General features: G+C 47.3%; 1 protein-coding gene across 1 annotated transcript in view; it reads right to left on the minus strand.

Annotated features, from left to right (window-relative positions):
- The window catches only part of NKAIN4 (sodium/potassium transporting ATPase interacting 4), a 96,578-nt gene that overhangs the window by 30,674 nt on the left and 47,466 nt on the right, over positions 1-18,438 (minus strand). The window contains 1 exon segment of the mRNA XM_033153993.1: positions 6,049-6,246. Coding sequence (XP_033009884.1) covers positions 6,049-6,246 — 198 coding nt within the window.

Consider the following 18,438-nt stretch of genomic DNA (forward strand, 5'->3'; position numbering starts at 1 on the left):
AACTACTCTCAATGCCCTTAGCAAACTACAGTTCCCAGGATTCTTTGTGGGGAGTGGGGAGTCACCACTGGTGAACCGGTAAAACATCACTTTAAACATACGGTGCAGATGTGCCATTGGCAGTGTTTTATCACTGAATTGTATTCTTTCTTCTTCTTCTTTGGCGATCACTTGTAGCCGAGTAAGATTGTCTTCCATAAACACTGTTTTAACAGTGAGTCCGTAAGTGACTGTGGAGGCCAATTCTGGATCCAAACATCCATCCACAGTGGGGACATAGGTTTGCAGGCAGGAGCTGATCATGGTGAGGGTTTGCCAAGCATGCCTTCCTCTTAGCACGTTTCTCCCTTGCGTCCTGAGTTCAAGTGTCTTCAAAACCCATGGCATCTTTTGGTAAAGGCTGTTCTGCAATTGGAGCGCTCGCAGGCCAGTGTTTCCCAGTTGTTGGTGTTTATACTACATTTTTCTTATATTTGCCTTGAGAGAGTCTTAAAACCTCTTTTCTTGACCACCAGCATTACGCTTTCCGTTTTTACTGTGGGGCCGACTGCCTCTTTATTGTTTACCGCAGGCTTTGGTTTAAAAGGGTTTTGTTGCATGTTTCAATCCTGCAAGCTGCCCTTAAAGGCAACCGTTTAAAACATTTATTAACAATCACAACAGCAATCTTTCACCATACAGCCATATATATAATTTTATGTGTCGTATGAAATCCAGTGGAGCGAAATTATTTTCTTTGGCAATACTGGAAGGGGAGGGGGGCAGGCCCCAGCAACACCCAAGCTCTCGCCTGCATTTCAGAATTGCAGGCAAGCTCCCACCAGCAGCTGGTAAAGACGAAATCACGGCAATGTGCAGATGGCAGCCTCCAACCTTTGCTTCCCGCCCCCACTCCCTTCATATGCTGGGGGGGGGGGCAATTATTACTGGTGGAAATGTAGCATATGCCGGTGGCTCTCATTCTAGCTTTCGCTGCAGCATCTGCTGTCAAAGTCAACATTTGCCATCTTCCTGGGAGCGTTCCAGGCTGCCGTTTGGAAATGGAAACAGCCAACAGGCAAAGCTGGTTCTTCTCCGATGAAAAGTGGGAGAGACATTTCCTAACTCTATTTTGGCACGTGGCATCTCGGAAGAAAACGCTCCGTCTTCCCTCCCTCTTGCATTGCCATACAAGCACTTCGACCTCATCCTGAATCCCAACTCTTTGCTGTGCAGCTGCTGAGGCACATGGCCGCCGCAGAACTTTGAGGGGGCCTGTCCCCTTCATTCAAAAATTGGGGGGTCTAGACCCTGCCTCCCCCTCCCAATTGGCACGCCTGTAGCAATAACAACAACAACAACAACAACAACAACAACAACAACAACAACAACAACAACAATAATAATAATATATTTATACCCCGCCCATCTGGCTGGGTTTCCCCAGCCACTTTGGGCAGCTTCCAACAAAATACTGTATTAAAATGCAATAGACCGTCAAACATTAAAAGCTTCCCTAAACAGGGCTGCCTTCAGATGTCTTCTAAAAGTCTGGTAGTTGTTTTCTCTTTAACATCTGGCGAAAGGCTGGACTGGATGAATCCGAAGCCGGAATTAAGATTGCCGGAAGAAATATCAACAACCTCAGATATGCTGATGACACAACCTTGAAGGCAGAAAGTGAGGAGGAACAGGGGCACAGTTGCCCCATTCAGGACCAGGGAGTCCTCCACACCTGCCCACCTCCTGTCTCTCAAAAACCACTGAACTGGAATGGATATTTTGGAAAAGACAAAGAAGGAAACAGGGAGGGGAGAGGGAGATGTGCAGCAAACCTGCACAGATGCTGTCCCCACCTTGATGAAAGTGACTTTCATGTGTAGGACTGGAAAGGGCTTGAGAAAACACACACACACACACACACACACACACACACACACACTCCTTTCAATTAGCACAGGGCTCTGCACTCTGGCAAAAACCCAGCAAATGAGGAGCGCAACAGGATTAACCCCTCCTATCTCCCCCTCTCTTTTACTTTCCGGGGAGGCAGGGTCAAGAACGCCACCGAAAAATAGCCATTCGACTTGTCTGTAGCACAGTGGGTCAGGGAGGCGGAGTGGAAAGGGACAGCCTGTTCTGCTCCTATTTGCGTTTCAATGAGATTAAGAAGACAGGCAAGGCTGCCTTTAACTGGATGGCCAGTTTCAAGCAGCATCTGATTAGCCCCAGTTTCCCCCAAGGGCTTTCTTCCCTCTACATCTTTCACAAAGGAAAGGGCCGCTTTCCCCACTCAGCCAGCAAGGGTTAAGGAAATGCAGGCCGCGTGCAAGCCCCATTGCACCCACGGATGGCATCATCTGCCCCAAAGCCGAACCTTATCTGTGCTTGGGTGACCCCCCCGAATGTCCACGGTGCACCCCCCAAGTGTGCGTGATGCTCCCCTCTGTGTGTGCACACTCTAAAGTTGACCTCCTCCCTAGTGATCAACAAAGTTTCCGTCTCACAAGGCTTCATATTTTTGTCGTCAAGCAACTTAGGCATTAGGTGTTTGACCTGCGGACCAAACCTGATACATTAAACGTGCAAATGTGCAGGGGCGTAGCAAGCGGGGCGTAGGGGGCGGACTGCTCCATGTTCCATAATGGAGGGGGTGACAAATTATCAAGGAACAATTACTGCCCTACTAGGGCGGTTCATAAAAAACATTTTTTAAAAAAATGCCTGCTCCAAAGGTCTTATCTTACTATACTAGGGATTATATAGCTATATATGAAATTTCATGCATATCGGTTAATATCTTGACCCTCCTCCACCAAAATAGCTGTTCACTTGGCTGTTTTCCTATGTCGTGAAGGTTGAAATTTCAGTTCAGTGGAGCACTTACTGTTCCCAACCCAAACCCTGTGGAAAGCCATCTAATTAGACTTTAATTTGATTTTGAGATGTTTTTAGGAGGTAATTTAATTATTGTTTGATTTTATACCAGTGTTATGTATCTGATGTTAGCCACCCTAAGCCCGACTACGGCTGGGGAGGGCGGGATATAAATAAAAGTTTATTATTATTATTTGTTATTAATCCTTTGTAAGAAAATATGAAATAACGTAAAACCATTTTCGCGGGGGGGGGGAATCAAGGGGGGGACAATAAATTTTCTGCACCGGGTACCACTGACTTTCCTATGTCTCGGGGGGGGGGGGTTGACAAAAATATTTTTTGCCCCCGGGTACCAATTTACCTTGCTACGCCCCTGCAAATGTGTTTTAAAAATAATGGTCACAGGAGAGGAAAGGCCGTTCAGGACTGGGACCACCCTGTTCAGGGTTGGGTGGGTGGATCAAACCTTCTCCCCAAGCTGTGATTGTGACAAAAACCCCTCACCCCTGGAGCTGCTATTTTCCTTGGGAGGGAAGCTGTCATGAACACAAGATGTGCTTTTGCCCGGCAGCCTTCAAGAAACAGTCTTTCAAAAGGGATGTCTTTCAAAAGGGATGTCTCGAATGGCATACCTTAACCATCAGTAAAAATTTGGCTGGTGCGCCTCCTCGCCCAGTTTAAGATGTCAGTTCTTATTACGCCTCTTCCAGCCTGCTGCCTTCTTAAGAATTTCGTTCTGCTTTGGTCTCCCTCCTTTGGGGAATATAAACTGTCAGTGGTAAGGAGCAGTGCTTTCAATTAGTACCTGTTGTTTTATGGAATTTGCAGCTTTTTGATCACTGTACCGCTATGTTGTGCTAAATTTTAAAAGGCAGGAAATGATTGTATGTAAGAACACACCTCCCCACATTTTGTTGCGTGAAATTGCAACGCCAAACTCCCGTGATTTTCTGAGTTAATGGAGTTGCAATCTGTTTTTTTTCTTTTCTTTTCTTTTCTTTTCTTTTCTTTTATTTTCTTTTCTTTTCTTTTCTGGAAACAACTTGGAAGAAGAAGAAGAAGAAGAAGAAGAAGAAGAAGAAGAAGAAGAAGAAGAGTTTGGATTTGATATCCCGCTTTTCACTACCCTAAGGAGTCTCAAAGTGGCTCACATTCTCCTTTCCCTTCCTCCCCCACAACAAACACTCTGTGAGGTGAGTGGGGTTGAGAGACTTCAGAGAAGTGTGACTAGCCCAAGGTCACCCAGCAGCTGCACGTGGAGGAGTGGAGACACAAACCCGGTTCCCCAGATTACGAGTCTACCGCTCTTAACCACTACACCACACTGGAAATGAATGCCACTAGATTTCCAGAAGGAATGCCACTAGATTTCCAGAAGTGGCATTTGCATTGTGACAAGGATGACATAGAGTGCAGAAATCATCAGGTAGAAGAAGAAGAAGAAGAGTTTGGATTTGATATCCCGCTTTTCACTACTCGAAGGAGTCTCAAAGCGGCTCACATTCTCCTTTCCCTTCCTCCCCCACAACAAACACTCTGTGAGGTGAGTGGGGCTGAGAGACTTCAAAGAAGTGTGACTAGCCCAAGGTCACCCAGCAGATGAATGTGGAGGAGTGGAGACGCAAACCCGGTTCCCCAGATTACGAGTCTACCGCTCTTAACCACTACACCACACTGGCTCTCAGGTAAAGTAAATGTCTGCGATATCTGAATGCAGCCAGCATTGACTATCCCTAGGAATATATCCATACAGGGGATGAAAATGTAAGAATCTGCTGGATCAGGCCAGTGGCTCGTCTAGTCTAGTCACAACCACAGATTTGACCATGAATTCATCCTGGGGAGTGTCCTCACACAAACATAAGATTGCTGTCTCGCCATAGCTATGATTCTCTGATTCACACATTACATTTGTCATGTGACAGGGAGAACTAAGATCAGCTCCCTTGGTAAATAGAGAGACATACAGTGTTATATTCATGCAAAACAAAGCAAAGCAGGTTTTAAAAAGACGGCGGCTTCTTCCATTGCTGAGATGCTAGAAAACGTGCACGCTCTAGTGGCATTTTATGAAGACAATAGACTTTTTGTTTCAGTTTACTCCACAGCAAACGGGAATCAATTACCGGGTGGCACCAATTACTGTGGCATGTTAATGAAAAAAATAAATAATTGAGGGTATGGATAAACATAAGCGCTGTGACATTTGATGGCAACTTTTGTGCAAACTGCTGGCGTCTGCAGGAACAGAAGCGGGGGGTGGGGTGCGCATCAGAACGGCTTTGTTTTCTGACGGGGTGTATTATTATATCCTTGGGGGGGGGAGAGAAGCACACAGCCTTTGCCTAATTGGATTCTCTCCCTTTCTGCAACTTCTTCTTCCCCGATGCTCACACATAAATATTTAAATTGCAGTCACGCTGGCTGGTAAAGTTTTTGATGTACCTATTGCTGAGGAAATGCCCCTGCTATATCAGTCTGAGTCTTGCTTCTCTTTGTTTTTCTTCTTCCTGGGTTTACTTTAAATGAACAATCTCTCTCAGCACCAGAGCCACATCCTGGTGTGACGGGCTGAGGGGCTTGTTTTGTACAGGCTGAAAAGAATTTGAGATGAGTGGGGAAATCCATCATCTTCTTGCACACACACACACAGGGGCGCCCTAGCCATAGAAACTACTGGCGCAAGGCGGCAGGGTGCCACAGCCAGGAGGGCGCCTCAGCCATGCCACGCCGTGCCAAGAGCCGCCCTCCCAGCCCCACCGGCAGCGCTGCCCTCGCCCGCCTTTTCTCAGGCTGCAGGCACCGTCGTGGGGAAGCCAGCGGCGAGCCTCCCGTCGGCATAGCAGCCAGGGCTCCCTGGACGGCAGCGCTGTGCAGCCGTTCGGCCGAGCAGGCGGAGGACAGTTGGCAGCGTCCCTGCCTGCCGCGCTGCCTGCCATGCGCTGCCCTCCAGCTGCCCGCCACGCCTGGCCAGTCCAGCTGGCAGTGCCGCCCTCGCCCGCCTCTTCTCAGGCCGTCGCAGGGAATCTGTAGCATGGCAGCACGGGCTGTGGTGGACGAGGAGCCACTCCTTGACTGTGCCCCCCAAATATTGCATTGAAATCAGCACCCGGGATATCCAATACCCAAATGCGGCCGTTTAGAATTGCTGAAACAGGCCCAGTTTCAGATTTGCTGGGCGTCACTCACCGCCACCAGAATCTGCATTGCACTGTGCATGACCTCGATGTAGCGATATTCCAAAGCGCAACCGATCACGGAGACGTAGGAGTGGCTGTCCAAGCCCTTGAGGCCAACCATGGGAGTCTCCTTCCTTACACATCCAGGACCGTTTTCACTCCACCAGGACTGGTGCCGGGAGATGTTAAAGGTCAAGAGCTCACTGTCCTGCAGAGGGAGAAAACGCACACAATTAAAAAAAACAACCAAAAAAAACCCCAAAATATTAATCTAATTAAAGAGTTCACATTTCCAATCTCTAGTTGCTGCTGAATTGATTTTCAATTAGCACAGATACATCCCCTGGCTTCTTCCGTTAAAGAGAGCAAAGGATTATAAAATAATAATAATAATAATAATAATAATAATAATAATAATAATAATAATAATAATTCATACCCCACCCATCTGGCTGGGTTTCCCCAGCCACTCTGGGCGGCTCCCAACAGAGTATTAAAAACAGGATAAAACGTCAAACATTAAAAACTTCCCTAAACAAGGCTGCCTTCGGATGTCTTCTAAACATCAGATAGTTGTTTATATCCTTGACATCTGATGGGAGGGTGTTACACAGGGTGGGCGCCACCGCCGAGAAAGCCCTCTGCAAATGCCTTAGAAATTTTATTCATTTATTCATTATTTGTACTTACAGCCCACCAAATGATCCCGGACGGGTTATGAAAATATAGCAATAAAAATAAGTACCGCGTGCCATTTTATTTATTTATTATTGCATATATGTCCCAACTGTTAATCCGAGGATCTCAAGTACATCTTCTCTCCCTTCCCCATTTTATCATCACAACGACCCTGTGAAGTAGGTTAGGCTGACTGGCCCAAGGTTGCACAAGCGAAAGTCCTTCCATGGAGATTACGCTGATGGGGCGAGTTAGGTGAACCCTGCCTCATATTTCTGTGCAATTTGTGATTTATTTATTTATTTATAAAATCCTCCTGGAAACTCGCCATCCTTTTATTGGAAATTTCTCTTAAAAACACACTTTTTTGTATGCGGTTTTGAGAAATATACCCATTTTTGCAGTGATTTCCATTTATATAATGCAGCTTGGTGTGCAGTTCTGCCTAATAGATGTTTTATTTTTTATTTATTTTAATGTATTTTTATTAAAGATTTTGTTGAGTCACATAATAATAATAATAATAATAATAATAATAAATAATAACAATACAACAACAACAACAATTATTTATTTATTTATTTATTTATTTATTTATTTATACCCCACCCTTCCCCGCCAAACCAGGCTCAGGGCGGCTAACACCAATAAAATCACAACAAAAACATAAAACAATTATTTAAAATACAATTTAAAATTTAATTTAGACTGCAGCCTCATTTTTAAGTAGCCCACCAATCACACCAAAAGAATGAAACATCAGGGTTAAACTGAAACCAACCCAAAGGCCAGGTGGAACAGCTCCGTCTTGCAGGCCCTGTGGAAAGATGCCAAATCCCGCAGGGCCCTAGTCTCTTGTGACAGACTGTTCCACCAAGTCGGGGCCAGTACTGAGAAGGCCCTGGCCCTAGTTGAAGGCAACCTAGCATCCTTGTGGCTCGGGACCTCCAAAAAGTTATTATTTGAGGACCTCAAGGTCCTACCCAGGACATACCAGGAGAGGCGGTCCCTTAGGTCCTAAGCTGCATAGGGCTTTAAAAGTCAAAACCAGCACCTTAAACCTGACCCTGTACTCCACCGGGAGCCAGTGCAGTATGTGCAATGTATGTGCAATCTCTCTCTCTCTCGTATTCCGCCCCCCCCCCCTATGTAACAGTTTTACAAGTCAACATTTGTTGAGACATTAGGAAGAAATGGGGAAAAGAGGTGGGTGGGTGCGGTGATGATGTTTCTATTTTACTTTATATATTTAGGGTTTGGTATCAGCGTTGTTTGTGCAAGTTCTCTGCTGTTCACTTGTGTTCCTTTGGTGGTGATGGAGGTTGGGGCCCAACAAGACAACATGACAAAAATCCACCAACAGCATACAAATCAATATGGCTAATATATGTTTTATGTACATCACATATGCACTTTTAAACATCTTGTTTGGCTGGATCACAAAATCCAGGAAAGTGTGAATTTCAAAGGCTATGGTTCGCATACTGGTTCAGAGAAGTGCAAATTAAACAGATTCTCAAGCAAACAAAACCAAATTTCTCCTGCAGCCCTGACTCCAGAGATAGCATACTGGGTACTCACAGAGAGAAACACAGCATCTGCGTTTGTGCGAGTTGACAAGCCAGAACTGGAGTTAGAAGAAATATCTTCCTACTGGGCTGGTTTAATTTCCTCTGTGCCATAAGCACTAAGCATCCCCCATAAATTCTCTTGCCAATTCCCTTTGGTATTCTGATGCATTGCACGTTCAGGTCTTCTATTGACCTCCGTCACAATTAACCTCTTGGGTCAAATTACTCCAAGAAACTGACCCCTGGCATGATCAATAGCTGCTTAATGTACATCTCTCTGCAGAATTCCAAATCATCTCTCCTCTGCTGCTTCAGTTATTATGTGGTTCCCTTGCACCTTTCACCACCTGCCTGCTCAGTTCCATGTTTGCTTCCCTCGATTTTGTAGCTGATTGTACGCTGGGGACAGTTCAGGAGTCTGCGAGGAATAGGAAGGACACACCAATTCCTAACAGGAACAAACTGGTGTCACCCGGATGTACCAGACCCTCCAAGTGCCCCTGTTTTCCAGGGACTGTCCCAGTTCTACAGAAGCTATCTCAGTTTCTGATTTGATCCTGGAATGTCCATCTTTTCCTTGGCATGTCCCTATTTTCCTTGGAGAAATGTTGGCGGGTATGATGTTCTGCACTACAACTCTCATCTGCTGGCTGGGGCTGAAGGGTGCATTAGTCCAAAGTATCTGGCGGGCACCAGGTTGGGGAAGTTTGGGCCCTCTCTTTGAGAAACCCCTTTCTGCCTTCAGCATCACAAACATTGAATTTCTGTTACAGGTAGGTAGCTGTGTTGGTCTGCCATAGTCAAAACAAAACAGCATCCTCCTGTCTTGGGAGACAACAGAGGAATGTGTTTGCAGCAAGGAGGAGAGGAATCTCTACCTACACGAAACAAAATAAAAAATAAAAAATTCCTTCCAGTAGCACCTTAGAGACCAACTAAGTTTGTTGTTGGTATGAGCTTTCATGTGCATGCACACTTCTTCAGATACCTTCAACCTAACAATGAACCAATCTATGCAAGAAATACATTTTTGGACACTACTATAAAAGTACAGGATGGACACATAGACACCACCTTATACCGTAAACCAACTGACCGACAAACATATCTACATGCTTCTAGCTACCATCCCAAACATACCAAACAATCCATTGTATAAAGGTATCTGAAGAAGTGTGCATGCACACGAAAGCTCATACCAAGAACAAACTTAGTTGGCCTCTAAGGTGCTACTGGAAGGAATTTTTTATTTTATTTTGTATTGAATTTCTGCTCGTTTCAGGTGCTTTGTCCAGTTCCCCAGCATGGAAGTTGTTATGTACTGAGTTGAATAGGATCCAAACTGCAGCAGTCTGATTGGTCCTAGAACAATAGGATTGAGAATGCAGCAGTCTGACTGGTCCCAGAACAATAGGATTGAGATTGCAGCAGTCTGATTGGTCCCAGAACAATAGGATTGAGATTGCAGCAGTCTGATTGGTCTGCAGGAGCCACCCAATCCAGCTCCAGGTGGAAGTGAGTCCGCACTCTGATTGGCATACAGGAGTATCCCGGAATTAGCCAATCACGTGGGGCCCATTGTGTAAATAGTGTATATAAAGCAAACGTTTTGGGGGAACTACATTCCTCACTACTATGAGCTGAATAAAGAGCATGAAAGTCACACTGGACTCCGAGTATCTTTCAGAAGTGTTGGTAGGAGATAAAGATTACAGTATTTCTCAGCTTGCAAAAGGATTTCTTAAACGGAGTAATGAGGTACAGTTAACATCTTTTAACTCACCGCAGCTTAAAGAACCAAACACCTTTTCACTCCGGGCGGCGGATAAATAATGCGCCCTGCAAGCACCCCGGCCAGATTACTTTTTATATTGCAGATAAAGCTGAGATCATTTAATTGTCTTGCCTCTTCCTCGTGCTGCTCATGGATGTCCCTCTGCAACTGGCAGTGGCAGCTGAATCAATCACTCCGAGCCCAAGACTCAGTGCTCCCCATAATCCAATGAGTTTAATCCATTTAAAGGCTGGCATCTCCATAAAGTATTTCCAAGCAAAAACAATAAATTTCACTTACACCTTGCAGTGGGGACAGGGAAGGGGAAGGGGTGGATACTGTTTAGTCTAAGTCAGGGGACCTTTTACAACCCGAGGGATGCATTTCCTTATGGGCAAGTGGCAGTGGGACGCCAAAGACAGGTCAGGGGATGAAGCGGAGGCAGAATGGTTGGATGCTGAACAAGCAACAGGCTTGAGTGAGAGAGAGGAAGGAGAGGCAAAAAGCCCTGCAGATGCAGGACAAGCGGCTGAGGAGGAGGGGGGGGGGGACAGAAGCTGCAGCAATTTCACAGGAGCCTGCTGTTCCTGCTGTCAGGGCCATCTTACCCATAGGTGCTAGGGGTGTGGGGCACCTGGGCGCTGGGCTCTCAGGGGCGCCAGGCCGAGAGTCCGGGGCCCAAGAGTTGAGTCCGGGAAAGAGCCCGCCCGTCGGTCAGAGTGCCGCTGTGGGCTATTCCGCGCTGCAAGTTCAGGGGCAGCCGAGCCAGCAAGACGCTGAGGCGGCCGGCCGGCTCCGCCCTCCTGCGTGCCTGGGACTGGGCAACCTGGGCGGATCTTTGCACCCCGGCGCTGCATATGCTTAAGACAGCCCTGCCTGCTGTATTCAGCTCCCCTCCTTCCTTATCTCCAATGGCATAGAGGGCCTTGCATGTAGCAGAACAAAGAGCACAGAAGACCCCTCCTCAATGGAGCTGATGGTCTCCTTGGAAAACATCTGGCTGATGAGGAGACGTAGAGGGAAGTAGGAGGCACAGGTTGTCAGTGCTGGCAACTACTTTACTGGAAACCAGACTTGCCCATAGGTTTCTCTGTCTGTATCATGTTTCCCTGAAGTGAAAATCAACTTCACTGCTCATATCTAAGTCTCCATGCTGACCTGCAGATGAGCCAGCCCTGACATACACACACAAACACATCTCTGTCCTCCGCCATGGCAAGCAAGAAGCGCTATCAGAGTTTAAGCACACAGTCCAGCCAGGTTGGAACACCCAATGAGGGCCTGGCCTGGGGAGAATCCACTGGAGGGATGCCTTTGGCATCCGGGTCTGGGGTTCCCCACCCCTCCTAAGTGGTGCTCAGATGTCTGCATTTTGCACATGCCTAAAGCAACTTCATAGATGTTGTTCCCATAGCAGCCACACCGGTGCTTCAGGGAAGCCAACATGCAGGACTCGAACCCAGCCCAAAGGAGAGGTCCATTAAGAGTAGGAAGAAAATGTTTTAAATAAATAAACAACACCTGAGGTTTCCTCCACCCGCAATTTATTTCCATTTGCTCTATGATTCTGCAATCTTCAGAACCATCCTGGCCCCAAATTCTTTTAATGAACTATTACAAGCATTTCCCTGCTTTGAGTCAGTTGTTTTCTCAGTGCCCTAAGACTAATATACTCTTTTGACCAGGATCTTTGGCTGCAACTCTCCGGAGGACACCTGCACTGATGGAGAGTAATAGGCGAAAGCAATCAAGGCAAATAGCTTATTGACCTCTGTCAGTAGAGAGAGCATTATCTGGGAGACTAGAGCAACCATCCTCTTTGCAATCTTCCCACCTTGGCTTTCTGTTCTCCTACTTGGACACTGCCATCTTCAACCCACCTGAGGTTTCATTAGCACAGGGATCTCTTGCGCAAGAAAGCTTTCCCCCATTCATTTTCAACGGAGGGAGCAGATCTGAACATCCACGCACACGAGGCGTCTGCAAGCACCAGCTCCCTCCACTGAAGTGAATGGGAGATCCATTTCCAAGATGGAAAACCTAGAAACACAACTGTCAGTGGAGACAATACAGAGCTAGATGCATCAATGGGTCTGACTTCTTATATGTTTGTTTCCAGGGGCGTAGCAAGGGGGGCGGGCCTCCCCGGGTTCCATAATGGAGGGGGTGACAAATTATCAAGGGGGGGGGAATAATTCGAATTTTTTTTTTGAAAATGCCTGCTCCGAAGGTCTTATCTTACTATGCTAGGGATTATATAGCTATATATGAAATTTCATGCATATCGGTTAATATCTTGACCCTCCTCCACCAAAATAGCTGTTCACTTGGCTGTTTTCCTATGTCACGAAGGCTGAAATTTCAGTTCAGTGGAGCACTTACTGTTCCCAACCCTAACCCTGTGGAAAGCCATCTAATTAGACTTTAATTTGATTTTGAGATGTTTTTAGGAGGTCATTTAATTATTGTTTGATTTTATACCAATGCTATGTATCTGATGTTAGCCACCCTGAGCCCGACTTTGGCCGGGGAGGGTGGGATATAAATAAAAGTTTTTTTTATTATTACTTGTTATTATTCCTTTGTAAGAAAATATGAAATAACATAAAACCATTTTTGCGGGGGGGGGGGGGTCAATGGGGGGGATTGACAAGGAATTTTCCGCACCAGGTACCACCTGACCTTCCCATGCCTGGGGGGGGGGGGGCTGACAAAAAAAAATTTTGCCCCTGGATACCAATTTACCTTGCTACGCCCCTGTTTGTTTCCTATACTCCTAGATGTTGTAGACAAGTCATCAACCAGGGCCTGAAGGCAATAGTCCTCTCTTGCAGTTGCTTGCCAGGAAGTGTAACTCAGTGGTCCACTGTCCCTCAACTTGGAGGTTTCCCCTTTTCCATCATCAGGGCCGAATTTAGAGGACCTGAACACTGAACACTGCAGTGACTGCAATGCAGCACCTTTCTAGGGTCTTAGACAGCAGTAGTTCTCATCCCAACCCAACCTGGAGATGCCTGGGATTGATCTGGGACCTACTATATGCAAGGCTAAGGGCCTCTCCCATCCCCTGCATCAGAGTCTTGCAGCACCCTCTCCAACGACAACTTCATTTGACATTCAGACAGGAGTTTGTGGGGGAACCACACAACTCATGTCTTGAATGCAGAGGCAAGGTTGGAGGGGGAGGAAAGGAAAGCAGACCAAGAATGCATATCTGTAAGATGATGAAAATAATATGCAATTTTCTTTATTGCCATCCATGCACACCATTAGCCATGCATCACACACATAATCTCCGTTCCACACACACACACACACACACACACACACACACACCTTGTGGGGTTTTTTTGGGTGTGTCTAAGAGCAGCTGGGCTCCTGTACTCGCTCCTTCCTTCCTTCCCTTTCATTAATTACCAGAGAAAGCCGTGTTGATAGCCCTGCAGACGAATTGAGTCCAGCCAGGCAAGTCCTGGGAGAGCTCGACAGTTGAATAATTTTGCATGTTTTAAGGCGAGGAAATTTATTATCAGCTAAAAAAGTGGAGACTGTCATTTTTTATCTCCCGGTGGCACGAACGGCTGTGTCTCGCTGGGCTGGCAAGGGGATAGCTTTTATTCTGGCTTGAAGCTCTCACCGGTTGCATGTGTTGGAGGCTCGGGAAACACAGAGATGCAGGCAAATGAGTTTCCAGGGCCAGATTTTAGGCAAAAAACAGGTTCAGGGTGTGAGTGTGGTTGTGGATATGATGTTGCTATTGAGTCATGGAATAAAAGGACACCAGAAGTCTCTGTTCAGCTTTTCCCCAAAATAACCCATTACTTGAACAGGATATGTCTAATCTGTAACTTATGAAGCCTTCATATAAGCACATAACCTCCAACATTTATCTGATGAAAATAGGGACATCCTATTCCATCATAGACACGGGTGGCGCTGTGGGTTAAACCACAGAGCCTAGGGCTTGCCGATCAGAAGGTTGGCAGTTCAAATCCCCGTGACGGGGTGAGCTCCCGTTGCTCAGTCCCAGCTCCTGCCCACCTAGCTGTTCGAAAGCACATCAAAGTGCAAGTAGATAAATAGGTACCGCTCTGGCGGGAAGGTAAACGGCATTTCCGTGCGCTGCTCTGGTTCGCCGGAAGCGGCTTAGTCATGCTGGCCACTTGGCCCGGAAGCTGTACGCCGGCTCCCTTGGCCAGATGATTGCTGCAACCCCAGAGTCATCCGCAACTGGACCTAACAGTCGGGTCCCTTTACCTTTACTCCATCATAATAATTTTACTATTTATACCCTGCCCATCTGGCTGGGTTGCCCCAGCCACTCTGGGCAGCTTCCAACATATATAAAAACATAATAAAACATTAAACATTTAAAAACTTCTCTATACAGGGCTGCCTTTAGACGGCTCAGGGGTCAGATAACTCCACACCCTCCAACATTTCTCCGATGAAAATAGGGATGTCCTACGGAAAAGTGGGACATTCTCGGATAAAATCAGAAACTGGGACAGCTTCTGCAAATCAGGGACTGGCCCTGGATAACAGGGGCACATGGCGGGTCTGTGAGCAACTGCAAAGGCTGTGACTTGGGCCTGTGACACCCTCATGTCTGCAAAGGTGGCAATGCCCCAGCCATGTCTAAAACAGTGACTTCCATGGAAGCTATACTGTAGTTTGTTTGTAACAGAGCTGTAGTCCCCAGCACCCTCAACCAGCTACAGTTCACATGATTGTTTAGGGGAAGCCATGACTGTCGAAGTGGCATAAGAGTGCTTTAAATGTTTGGTGCAGAGGTGATTTTAGTTACAGCCTAGGACAGGCATAGGCAACCTTCGGCTCTCCAGATGTTTTGGCCTACAACTCCCATGATCCCTAGCTAACAGGACCAGTGGTCAGGGATGATGGGAATTGTAGTCCAAAACATCTGGAGAGCCGAAGGTTGCCTATGCCTGGCCTAGGGAGATAAGATTGATGGGGCGGGGGCGAAGGATTAGCATCCCTTTGGTGCTTTAAATTGCACATCACACACACACACACACACACACACACACACACAGAGAGTTCTGATGTTTTAGGGCCATAGCTCAGTGGCAGAGCTGCCGTTTCGCATGCGAAGTGGCCCCAGTGGAATCCCTGCCATCTCTAGGTTGGGCTAGGGGAGACCCCTGCCTGAAACCTGGGTGAGCCATTGCCAGTCTTTGTTGACAATGCAGGGCTATATGGATGACTATCACTGGGGACTCCTCTACATTTGACGGCACTGATATGCTGGCTGGCATCAGGGGCAAGATGGGTCCAGCTGGAGGGTCTAAGGACAAGGCAACAGACTGAAGGCACCGTCAGGAGCTGCTGGGATTTGGCAGATGGTTTTCGGATCTGGGTGCAGTTGCCCTGTGTGGCAAGGCACCAAAATGCCACATTCCCTGGCAGATATAGGGCAAACGAAGCGTCACAATCAATGGGAGTGCTGCTCTAGCATCGCAGAAGGACCCAGAATTAGATGGCATGGCTTCAGTGGCGTAGGAAGGGGAGCGAAGGGAGCGGGGCGCCCTGGGTTCCAGGCTGGAGGGGTGACACTCTGGGTGCCCCCCTCCTGGCGCGACACCCAGCCGAGCCCCACGGACGCTGGGAAAAAGCCACACTCATGCTTTGCTGCTTGGGCTGCGGGCGGAGGCGAGCTGCGGGCGCTCGGCGCTTTCCTTCGTTCCTTTCAGCTCGGGCTGCGGGTGGAGGGGAGGGGCGTGCTGCTCTTGGGTCGCTGACGCCCCTCCCTGGCTCGCCTCCGCTCGGTAGCGCGCATGCGCAGCATCGCTACGCATGCATGGAACGTAGCAACATTGCGCATGCGCGCTACGGAGTGACTCCACCCCCGGGTTTGCCACCCTGGGTGGCAAAGCGGCTTCTTCCACCCCTGCATGGCTTGTCCATATGTCTGCAGCGATCTAGTAGGGAACAGCACAATGCTCGGATCCATTCTGCAAAAGGGACCACCAGCTCACTGCTTGCCTTTTATGTAATTTGCTCTTTCCCGCTGGGCTGGGCAAACCATCAAAAAGAGTCGTATTACTTTGCTGTCTTTCTGCCGTCAAAATGTACCTAGAAGACTCTTCATGGCAGGGATCAATGGAATATAAAGATCAGAATGTATGCTAATGGTGCCGTGATGAAAACCAAAACACTGTCTTATGTATCGACTGCATGTCCGGAAGTCACAGCTGTGCTCCCCTCCATCTCGTTTGCAGCTGTTTGAGGAAGTGCGCTTGCTTTTGAGAGAGCTCTGCTCAAATGCTCGCGGTGCCCTCAAAACCTACGTCATCGAAACCTTTGGGGAGATGCCGGTGGCAGGAAAAAAGATGGGCTCTATAATATACCGCCCAACCTGTCCATTCTTCCGCCGTCCACCTAGCAAAGTTTTGGCAGACAAGATTTTGCTCCCTGCTCCCTTCTCCTTTGGAGATATGACATCTGCAGAAGGGATGACAGGACGCAGAAAGAACATTTCCAAATGTCATCCTGTCCCCGTAGAAAATGCGAGCAAAGGGGGGATGGCGGTGAGAGGACTCTTGGACCAAAATAACTCCACTAGATGAGCGTAGGAGTGAGAGTAGCTAAAGCCAATCGGCTTAACCTTGCCTGGTTTTAGAAGGCTGCAGTCGAATCAGGAGAAATGCTGGATAAACTGGTAGTTTGGAGAAGAGAGCTTGTGCGGTGTAATTGTTAAGAGTGTTGGACCTGGGAAACAGGGTTCGAATCCCCCACTCACCCATGGAGTTCACTGGGTGGCCTTGGGCCAGTTACCACTTTTCAGCTTAACCCTGCCTCGCAGGGCTGTTGTGCAGATAAAATGGGGAGGAAGAGAATCCTATCTTATACTTACGACCCATACTTATGGGCCATTATGGCCCTTGCCTGGCTAATTCAACAATGGGATCCTCCATTAGATTTTAACCCTTGCCTGATCAAGAAATTAAGAGGTATTTTTTAAAAAACAACAACAAAGGATTCTTTGACTGTGGTTCCTACATGGTTTTGGACTGGGTCCCTTCCAACTCTGCAGCACCAGACCCTCCAAGTGTCTCTATTTTCCAGGGACATCCTCAATTTGGAGATGCCATCCCTGTTTCTGATTGATCCTGGAATGTCCCGCTTTTCCTTAGGTTGTCCCTATTTTGATCGGAGAAATGTTGGAGGGTATGGAGTTATCCGACCCCCAAGCTGTCTGAAGGCAATCTTGTAAAGGGAAGATTTTTAAAAATGTTTAATGCTTTTTTATGTTTTTGTATATGTTGGAAACCACCCAGAGTGGCAGGGGCAACCCAGTAAGATGTGTGGGGTATAAATAGTAAAATTATCATTACAGAATAGGACGTCCCTATTTTCATCAGAGAAAACAGCCTCGGCCCTGTATACCTGAAGGAGCGACTCCAGCCCCATCATTCAGCCAGGACACTGAAGTCCAGCTCCAAGGGCCTTCTGGCAGTTCCCTCATTGAGAAAAGTGAAGCTACAGGAAACCAGGCAGAGGGCCTTCTCGGTAGTGGTGCCTGCCCTGCGGAACGCCCTCCCACCAGATGTCAAGGAAATAAACAACTATCTGACTTTTAGAAGACATTTGAAGGTAGCTGTTTAGGGAAGTTTTTCACGTTGATGTTTTATCGTGTTTTTAATATTCTGTTAGGAGCCACCCAGAGTGGCTGGGGAAACCTGGCCAGGTGGGTGGGGTAGTAATTAATAATAATAATAATAATAATAATAATAATAATAATAATAATAGTTATTAATGTGGAGGGTATGCAGTGCTGTGATTTTATGGACAACAAATCAAATATATGCCACACCAGAAAACATGGGAGAGGCTCTCCAAAGAAGCAATTATGAAGGTTTACTCTCTCCCCCGCCCCCTGCCAGCTTTGCAGTAGATATTGATGAAACCAGTTAAGCAATTTGAACTCCAGCTCCTCCCCTCCTAAAACACACACCTTTCTCTCCACCTGTCTGCAGACTCAAATGGGCAGCCGTTACCACCAGCTGCCAGTTGACTGTCTCCATTCTTTCCACCTCGCTGCACCTCCTTGCATTCTGTCACTACAAATTAACCGGCCGCTGAGACAGCCGAGCTACTTTGTCAGAAATTAAATGTAAAGGAGCAGGGTGTGTGTGAGGAGGAGAGCAAGGAGGGTTCGGAATGCATTTGCCTTAAACATCTAGTCCCCAGGAGATCAGAAGGGAAGGCAGAAAAATAGAATAATTCTTCCTTTCTAGAGACTCAAAGCGGAGCAAAAGGAAGCATCTCTCTCTTTCTCTCTCCAGGGGTGGAGAGTTCACCTCCTGCCTATTTAGACCAAACTAGGGTTCCCGCAGGTGGGTGAGTGGGGTTT

This window comes from Lacerta agilis, chromosome 6 (assembly GCF_009819535.1).
Source record: "Lacerta agilis isolate rLacAgi1 chromosome 6, rLacAgi1.pri, whole genome shotgun sequence".
Classification (NCBI taxonomy): domain Eukaryota; kingdom Metazoa; phylum Chordata; class Lepidosauria; order Squamata; family Lacertidae; genus Lacerta; species Lacerta agilis.